Source organism: Erigeron canadensis, chromosome 3 (assembly GCF_010389155.1).
Source record: "Erigeron canadensis isolate Cc75 chromosome 3, C_canadensis_v1, whole genome shotgun sequence".
In the NCBI taxonomy this organism is placed as follows: Eukaryota; Viridiplantae; Streptophyta; class Magnoliopsida; order Asterales; family Asteraceae; genus Erigeron; species Erigeron canadensis.
This window is the reverse complement of record NC_057763.1, coordinates 6437893-6448224: the sequence shown is the minus strand read 5'-3', so window position 1 is coordinate 6448224 and position 10332 is coordinate 6437893. Positions and strand designations below refer to the sequence as shown.

Sequence of the window (10332 nt, the reverse complement as noted above, 5' to 3'; positions counted from 1 at the left end):
GCATCAAATGGGTCTACTTCAAAATGAGTAATCTTTTACGGGTTTGATCAGCTCACAACACTGTCTTGACATCTAACTATTTTACTAATAATTAACTTGTCACGTAATTACACAAAATCACTAACAATTGCAACTAAGACAGAAAAAGGTTTCACTTGACAGACTTTCAACCCATTTGACCAATTCCTTTTGAGTTATTTTTATTGGGCCTGATGAACATCCCAAATGAACCCCTTGTAAGTATATGGGTCAAAATTCCCACATCTAATTTTATATATCACAAAATCAGGTTGTTGAACGTTAAGAAAAAGGAAAGGATAAAATGGTGGAATGTTTGAAGAGAGAACAATCCTTATAATTTTATAATTTATACTGCATAGAACTTAAAATTGCTAAAGTGCCATTTTCGGTTATTTATAATTTACATAGCATGTGAAAAGGGGAAATGTATCTACCTTGTCTAATGAGTATTAATGACGCTTTTGAGAAAATGCATACCTGGAAAGCTTTTAAGGAAAAACAATGTCTGTAATGCTTGAGAGAGAAGGAAAACCTTACAATGTGGAGGGCTGGTTATTTGTCTGGCTCCAAGACCTTGTTGGATGATTGCGGAGAGAGGGTTTATTTGCCATGTCAACAGAGGTGGCTTGAGTGGGGTTACCGTCATACCACAAAATCAAAAGTAGAGATGCAATCCTGTAAAAACCCAAAACATTTCTTTTCGGGTATACATAATGAGAACAATTGATCAAAACGATGATTTGTATGAAAAGTAAACACCTGGATATGAGGACTTCGTTACATGTGGTTGTTATTTCAGACGTCTCCTGTTGTTGTAACGGTCATTATTCTGTGTCGCCACTTGTGAACACATCAAATCTTTGATGGTAGGGTTATGGGTGTTTAGAGGTGGCAGAACCAAATAGTTCATGCTCTTCCTGATGCCCGAAGGCTAATAAAGCACAAGACATCTTTCCTCAAGTTCAACTGTTCTCTTAAGTGTGGATCTCAAACAGGTGCAAGCAGGCTAGACTCGATTGATATTACTGGAATTCTGATCCAAGTGAGGTGTAGGCCTGTAAACGAAATAAACAAACACAAACAAGGCCTTGTTAGTGTCGTTTCATTTAACTTAACAAACGTGTCATGAACAGATGAAAGAACAAAAAACTGTGTTCATGTCCGTTTGTGTCTTGAACTAAACATACAAACGTAAACGAATGAGCAAAAACGACCTACCATATAATTAGAAACATTATGATTTAAATTCACATACACATGATGCCCAGGTTGAGTGGGAGAGAGGTGGTTGTTACGCCCATTCATGGGTACACCATCACAAATGAGCTTGAAAGTCAGCACCAACCCTTCATAAGAGTGTTACAATAAAGGTCTTACCTTTTGGGTGTCACATATATAGTGCAGGTTAAGTAAGGAGGTGGCATGTTAAGCTTAAGCCCATTCCTTGATATTCAACGCAAACCTCTGTGATTAAAATGTTGACATTATTATCTATAATACCTTTCTAGAAAACACTATGCATAACATAAAGAACGCATATAAATATAGTTTAAAAAAAAAGAGGGAATTGCATAGAAAATGTATTAGTTTTTGCATAAGATTCTGCATTTGTACTAGTGAGATATGTAACCATTCCAGAAATTAATAGTTATTTTACATTTATATTAGAAACAAAAACTTAAACATTGAGGCATTAACTTGCTGTTTTGTATAGTATATTGTTAAGCATAGTTACATCAATTCTTTATATGAATCATATAGACTACAACAAAAATAGTTATTTTGTAAAATATTGATGTACAAATTCTATGATGTCTTGTGTGAAATGAATTAGTCCTATACTAAGTAGATTACACACGTGGAATTGTAGGTGCTGACTGAATGGTCTTTGATGCACCGAAAGTACTTACTTCCGATGCATGGAAAAGTAAAGTCAGCTGCCTCAAGGTGTACCCAGGTACCGTTTTGTGCAGATTCAAACAGGGGCAGTTAAAAGCACCAAAATGCTTCTCAAAATTTCCACGTTAAAAGCCCTTCGCACCAAAACTCAACCTTTTTTAAAAACAATCTACTAAAAACGATATAACCGCTGATTCCTCATCGTGAAAAGTTGAAAACACCAGTCTTTGATTAAAATGCTAAACGCTCAGTCGGTCACTTGACCACCTAGCTCTTCATAACACTTTTTCAATCACTAACTCTTCATACATTCCCATTTATCAACGATTACTAATATACTCTAAAACAAATGAACTCTTCGATCCAGACATACCGACAAAAATCAGTACTAAGTTTAAAAGGTGAAGTTATATATATCTATAGAAGCAAGAGATCTAGAGTGATCTATATTTATTTACATGAATACAAGAATTTTAAAGTTGGTTCCAAAGGAGATCAAACTTGTATCATCACCATTTGACATATATTCATTCATACTTATATATATATATACACATATATTCATATGTATATAGACAGGGGCGGATGTAGTATTGTTTTAGGGGGGGTAATGCCCCCTATAGTGCCCAAATAATTATCAGTTTACTAGTCTAAATTTTTCAGTAGTAGCCCAAGTTCTTTAAGTGTGCCCCAACCCAAAAGTTGCAATGCCCCTTACTCAGCCCAACAAATAAAAATCCCCATGCTAAAAATTGATTGTGCGTACGTGGGAAAAGAAAAAAACAAAACTCAGTAGTAATAGACTAAAACAAACAACGCTCGTGGTGAACACTGATCTCCTTTAACCTCTTCTCCTTCCTTCAATCATGTACTCAAGTATTGAATTTTGCTTCTGATTTTCTGAACAAGGTGAAGGTAAGTGGAAATTCTAACTTAACTCATAATTTTGTAAACCCTAGAAATCTAAATTATTGATTTTTTTCTATTAGTTAGTACCAAAATATGAATATATAGTCTGAATAGATTATTAAAGTTGTTGATATATTAAAAGCATTATTAGTTGTTGTCTTGTTTCTAAATTGTTGATTTTCTTTGTATTAGTTAATTAAAATAAAGCAACAGATTGTGTATTTGTACAATACATACATAATTTATTTTTTTTTATTTGCTAGATAAATGGAAAGATATTTTAAAAGAAAAGAACCGTCTTCTAGTAATACCGATGAAGAATCTTTAAGGAGAAATAACCCTAATATAGAAAGACCTCGCTCTACTTTCTCAACGCCTATTACAGTAGATGATATGAATAATCTTCCTTGGGATCCCTCCGAGAGACCAAGAATTTTGAAATATAATCCTAACCAAAGAGACGAGATAAGCAGACGATATTGGATTCGAGGACCATGTCAACCCCGTGGCCATACTTTTCCACAAACAATGATAGGGAATAGGGCAAGGCGTTTTGTCCTGACATGGTTTGATAAATATAGCAATTGGTTGGAGTACAGCGTAAAGGCAGATAAAGCATTTTGCTTGTGTTGTTACTTATTTAGAGATGATGTTAACAATCGTGGAGGAAATGAAGCGTTTGTGACTCAAGGATTTAATAGTTGGAATAAAACCGAGAGATTTAATGAGCATATTGGTGATATTAACAGTTTCCATAATATAGCACTAAAAAAGTGTGAAGATCTAGTGAGAAAAAATCAATCTATTGAAGCTGCCATTCACAAGAAAAATGAAATTGACAAAAAGGAGTATGCAATTCGGTTAAAGAGTTGTCTTTTAAATACTAGGTTTTTGTTGAATGGTGCATTACCATTCCGCGGTCATGATGAGTCGGAAAGTTCTTTTTTCAGAGGACATTACTTGGAACTAATGAAATTAATTGCAAGTCAAAATGAACTATTTGTGAGCTTACTTTAAAAAAAGGAACCGGGGAATGATATGTTAGTGGCTCCAAGTATACAGAAAGCTATGTGTCAAAGCTATGAAAAAGAGGTACTCAAAATCATTTTTGATGAAATTGGTGATGGTGTATTTTCATTATTAGTTGATGAATCGAGTGATGTATCAAAAAAGGAACAGATGGCTATTGTTTTGCGATATGTATCAAACAAGGAGAGCTTTGTTGGTCTTGTTCATGTGACTGATACATCCTCTTCATCTCTTAAATCTGCCATTGATAATTTTTTTTCTGATAAAAAAGTTTGAGTTTGAGTCAAGTAAGGGGTCAAGGATATGATGGAGCAAGCAATATGCGTGGACATTTTAATGGCTTGAAAGCTAAAATCTTGGAAGAAAATAATTCAGCATATTACATTCATTGTTTTGCTCACCAACTTCATTTGTTGTTGTAGCAGTTGCGAAAAAACACTTAGGTGTTGTGAACTTCTTTGAGATGTTATCACTTGTGACAAATGTGGTTCAAAACAAGATTTTTCATCGGTAATTAAGGTACTTGAGTTTGTTGAAGAGGAAGGCACCAACGGTTCTACCCAAAACAAAGCAACAGGTCTTCTAACTTATTTTGGATCATTTGATTTTGTGTTTCATTTGCAATTGATGAAGCACATATTAGGTCTCACAGATTGTTTGTCACAAGCTCTTCAAAGAAAGGATCAAGATATATTGGAAGCGGCTGACTTGGTGAAATCTGTCAAGAGAGATTTGAATGAATATAGGATAAAAGGGTTTGGTTCACTTCTAAAGAAAATATCTGCCTTCTGTGAAAAACATGATATTCCAATGGTGAATATGAAGGAAACATATGTTAATCGAAAAGGCAAAAGACAAAAGACCAGAATCACTAATCAACATTATTATGAGTTTGATTGTTTTAATACTATTGTTGATATGCAAATTCGAGAGTTTGGTGATCGCTTTAGTGACGTAAGCACCGAGTTAATTGCAAACATGGCTGCTTTGAACCCGCATAACTCATTTTCTGACTTTGATGCATCTAAGTTAGTAAAACTGAGTGAGTTTTATCCGAATGATTTTAATAGCGTGGAAAGAAGCCAACTTGAAGATCAGCTTCACTTGTACTATGCCAATGTCTCAAAAGATGAAAGATTTGCCAACTTGAATGGTATTGCTGACCTTGCTAAAGAGATGGTGAAAACGCGAAAACATCTTTCCTACCATTTGGTCTACCGATTGTTAAAGCTAGCACTAGTCTTGCCCGTTGCAACAGCAACAGTTGAGAGATGCTTTTCTGCCATGAAACTTGTGAAATCAGATTTGCGCAACCGAATTGGTGACGAGTTTTTGAACTCTTGTGTAATTTGTGCTGTAGAAAAAGAAGTACTTGATAGTGTTAAAATTGAAGATGTAATGACCCACTTCCACAAGTTAGGAAAGCGTAGAGGCAAATTGTAGGAACTTAACTTGGTTCTCATGGTTTAATGAAGTTTACAATGGTTGTTTTGATGTTAGTTTTGGTTGTTTAAGTGCTAATTTTTACGGTTCTGTCTGCTATTTCTTTTCTGTATTATATCTGCCTTTTATGCTGTTTTTTAACAGGATTTATGCTGCTGAATTGCTTGTCTTTGCTGTTGTTATTTGCTGGAATTTTTCTGTTTAAAGCTGTTTTTTTAACTGTTATTTTGCTGTTGTTATTTGCTGGTAATTTTCTGTTTAACGCTGTTTTTTAACTGTTATTTAGCTGCTGTATCTATGTTGTTTTTTGCTGAATTCTGCTGCTGTCATTTAAGCTGTTTTTTAGCTGCTGTTTATAGTTTTTTGTAGGCTGATTTCTGTTATTGCAAACTGATATTTAGCTGCTGTTTATGCTGTTGTAATTATATTTTATCATTGTTGTTAATGTGCAGAATTTCATGGTTGGTTTGAGGCTATTGGGTTACAGTTTGACAGCTTTTTGCCGTTGTTTAATAGCCGTTATGTCGCTCATCCGCCATCAAGTAAGTTTTTTATGCCCCCACTTAGACAAATTCCTAGATCCGCCTCTGTATATAGATACTAATATATAGAGATATAGATTACAATACAAAATAGAATTAAAACCAAGAAATACAAAGTTAAAGAAAAAGAAAAGTACCTCAACAGTACTGCCATGGATTTCACGAAGGATGATTTTATCAAGACCATTTATTCCTTTAATGATCTCATGACTCTTACTTTCTGATAATGATGAAGATTCTGATTCTGATCTTGACATCTTTCTCTCTATTTCTCTTTTTCTATCTATAATAAATTACTTTTTACATATAATTGTAGTATATCTCATATGTATATATAGATTGTATACACACACATACACTGACTAATGTTTGTTGATGGATGGGATCTGTATCTATCTATATTGGTCCGTTTATTGATTTTGAGGAGTCTCTTTGATGTCAACGAAATATTTCCTTCTCTTTTTCTTTCCATTTTCTTTTCCTATTACTTCAAGCACAAAATACCAAAAAGATTAAATACGTAAAACCTTACGCTATTTTTATATTAATTCACCAATGACTAGTCCAACTGGTCAGAGGCATCTCAGCAGAAATAAAAAACAATACTTTTCAAAATAACCTAAGATATAAAGCCCCGTATTTCAAAGTAGGGCCAACAATGACTTACAGTTGGTCGGAAAAAGCAACACTTTTAATACAGATTTGCTTCTCTTTTTTTTTCCTATTGGTCTAGAAAGCTTAACCACTGTCAAGCCACGGGCTTACCCGCTTCCCACATCCACCACTCTTAGTTTTAATACAAACTATCCAGATATTAGACTAGTAACCAAGCAAGTTAAAGGTTGTTCTGTATCGGGACAAAGAGCACAAATCCTTTCTTTCTATAGCAAACAAAATAGTTAATTTTTTTGACCAGGTAAGGTTTAAACTAGAAATTTACAAATGAAATGTGCTCTTCTTTTGTTGCCTAAATATAACAGGTTCATAAGTAGGTTGTTAAAATCCACAAACGGACATAACACTCACAAATGGCTAAATTTATGCAAACATTGTTATCTTCAACTTAAGCACTTTTATGTCAAAATACCTAAGAAAAAGTGGAGACTAGGGGAGAGAAGACATTATATGAACTTGTAGGCATGACTTGATATCAAAAAAAAACTTGCTCGGACAGTGAGACCAATATAGGTAACCTATATTGATAGCCATGATAATCTTGGAAAAACAATCACATGTAGGTACATTAAATAAGGGATGCATTACCGATAGAGTGAAGAAAAGTTTCATTACCAAATACAACAAAAACCACAGCTATAGAAATGATACAAACCAGCATAACACTGTACCTGATGGAATTGTGGAAATAGCAGCAACCAAGATCTTGAATCACAGATATGCCAGGCAGTAGGCACACAAGATTTAAATCCTCTCTGACATTCCACACAAGATTTAAATCCTCTCTGACATTCCAAGTCACATAATAAGTTTTACTGAATACTCACCACTTAGAAGCTAATTTGTGTCAAAAAGTATGTCCCACAGTCAAAACCCATTAAAAAAAAATAGAAGAGGCAAAGCTGACATAATTTGAAAAGTATAAACCAATTGATATACATAAACTCCGGAGATGCTTTAGATCAACTAACTTTCAATTGGATAGATATAACTGTCAGTTGGATGGATAATCAGTAACCTAAGGCCGAAAATCCCAATTGTTATTGTCATAGAAACTACTATTACATCAAAAATGACACTGTTTTAGACTCCTTTTTATCATAATATAACTATGCAGGATCGACATCTAAGCGGCGTCCTTTACAGATACTGATTCAACAATAACATCTCCCTTCTTACTAAGAGAACTACCAAATTTGGTTACAAGAACCTGCCAAACATCTCCATCAATCACGTGTCCACTAGAACGAGTCATATCAAGTACCTTCACTACTTTTGCTTCATCCCCTGATTCACAGAGTCCCAAAAGTAAAATTGAATACGTACTTTTGTTTGGCAAACACCGCTTATCCAACATCTCCTCCAAAATCTTGATCCCTTCTTTTGCATTACCACCTTTGCAAAACCCTTTAATTAACATGTTATACGTAAATGCATTCGGAACACATCCCTTCTCCACCATATCGTCCCACAACCTACCAGCCTCACACAACTCTCCCGTCTCACACATCCCTGCAATCAGTGTATTATATGTTAATACACTAGGAGTTGAACTCCTTTCAAACTCGTCAAACAGCTTCCTAGCTTGCCCAATCTTCCCTTCTTTACACAGCCAGTGTATAAGTGTACTTGATATTGAATTATCAGGAGTACAATTCTTCCTCAAAAGCTTCTTCCAAAGCTCACATGCATCCTCGACCTTCCCATCTTCACACAAAGCATCGATCAATCTACAACAAAGCGCCGAAGTTGGCATGTATTTCTTGTCAAACATATCATCTAGCAAATTCAAAGCTTCACCGGTCTTCTTCTCTCTACAAAAAGCTTCAATCATAACACCATAAGTAACATCATTAGGCTCAACTTTATTATCCTCCATCTCGTCCATCACTTTCACTGCATCAACGAATCTCCCTTGCTTACAAAACCCATCCATCAAAATCGTGTAAGTCGTCGCATCAGGGATCCACCCTCTATCAAGAATTTGACCAAACATCTCTTTTGCACCGACCATATCCCCTTTCGAAACGTAACCTCCCAACACAGTTGTATAACTCACAAGATTTGGCACCATTCCCATCGCTGGCATTTCATCTAAAACCTTAAGGGCGCCTTCTATGTCACCGTTGTTACAAAATGCTTTCAAAAGAATGTTACAAGTAAACACATTTGGTACGATATCGAACTTTTCTTTACTGCATTTAAACAAAGCATGAACGAGCTTGTATTTCCTATTCTGAATCAAAACATTTAAAAGGGTGTTCAAAGACCGTACAGATTTTGTGACACCAAAGTCTTGAATCCGCAAGAATATCCGTAAGGAGTCTTTAGGACGGCCGGCTAGGCCATAACTGCGTAAGACATCAATAAAAAGATTCTCACCACACTTGATGCCCGACTTTTGCAAACGGGAAACAAGGGTTTCAACCGGTTCAAAGGCACGAGCACGAGAAAGCTTGTGAATGATGGAATGATAGGTCTCGTAATTATGTTCAAATCCGGAATGGTAGTTTCCGGCGTGGTAAAAGATTTGGAGGGCAAGGTCAAGGTTTTGTTGGCGGGTGATCATGGCCACAAGGCGTTTGGGCCATAGCTTTTGTGGCCAAGGTTTGATCGGAGGTGTTACCGTGTAGGATTTAAGGAGTTGGGATTTCGATTCAATAGCCGATAAATGGTGGTGGGCGACAAACGGATCTATGCTAGAGTTATTGTTGTTGTTTGTGGAGTAGTGACGTATATAAAAACGGATTCTGTTAGCTGCATTTGGAATTAGAGAACCCCTCGTCATTGTCTTCCTTATATAGCTAAGCTAATGCAACTCCTTCAAGTCAGTTGTATCTATAAACAGTGATAACATGACACTAATTTCGCAAGAAAAAATGATGCCTGCCAAGTGTTTGTTAAAATGCCTCAGTGACAATTTGACCGATACAATAAACCTCAGCGGTTGTTTGCGGGCTGCTGCTTAGGAATTCCGGCACCATCGTGACGGCTGATGATTAGGAATAAAATTAAGTTTCTGATGTGTAAAATATAACCATAACTTTCTGAGACTAAAATTGAATCATCTGTTTTTTCGGGATATCAAATTAATAATATGATGGAATGATAAGATCGGAAGATAGGGAGGATGGGACGGCGGTAGGTTTTGTTGGGAATGAATTGGGGATTTGGGTGGGGGCTGTGTAGTTTATGTCATATATGTCTATAATAATATTTCTATTTTTATTGTTATTTATAAAGACCAGGAAATTCGGACCCGCGTTCAGTTATGTTGTTGAAACGCTTATATTATATTAGTGTATTTGAGTTGTACATTTAACCATTTATTAATTAAAAATCATTTTGTCATGAATATGTTTGCTTAAAAGTGTAAAAAAAGCAAAAAGTACTTCGGAGTAAAAACCGAACGGGATATGATAACATCAATATATTAGTTGAGAGTTCAAGCGGATGCGATGTAATAAAATATAAATAGTGATACGACGTGTAAGGTTGGATGACTTAAAAGGAAAATAATGTCGAAAAAACAAAAAGTAAACTGCATTAGAAAATTCGTAAGGGATGCGATTTAGCAAAGTCTGAATAGTGGTACGGAGTGTGACATCCACAAATAGCAACTCGCCACATAGGTGGGTTACTATAAAAAAAATCTGTGGAAAAAATCAAGAATAACTCAAAAAGAAATAACTCAAACGAAATCTGATATGACAAAATCTGAATAGCGTTACGTACGGGGGTGAAAATTCAACCATTGATCAAGTGATATGTGTTGGACATTGAGTACGTGGTGAAACATGGCAAAATATTAAAG

The 10332-nt window shown here is 35.3% G+C and overlaps 1 protein-coding gene across 1 annotated transcript; it reads right to left on the bottom strand.

The window, feature by feature from the left end:
• Positions 1 to 7454: 7454 nt before the first annotated feature.
• On the bottom strand, positions 7455 to 9707 carry LOC122593668 (pentatricopeptide repeat-containing protein At5g16420, mitochondrial). Its single transcript, XM_043766104.1, has one exon. It carries the CDS (start codon positions 9304 to 9306, stop codon positions 7645 to 7647), a length of 1662 nt encoding a protein of 553 aa, XP_043622039.1. The 5' UTR covers positions 9307 to 9707; the 3' UTR covers positions 7455 to 7644.
• Between the last annotated feature and the right edge of the window lie 625 nt (positions 9708 to 10332).

Coding starts and splice junctions, on each gene's coding strand:
- LOC122593668 (XM_043766104.1), bottom strand. CDS start 9,306: ATGACGAGGGGTTCTCTAATTCCAAATGCAGCTAACAGAATCCGTTTT.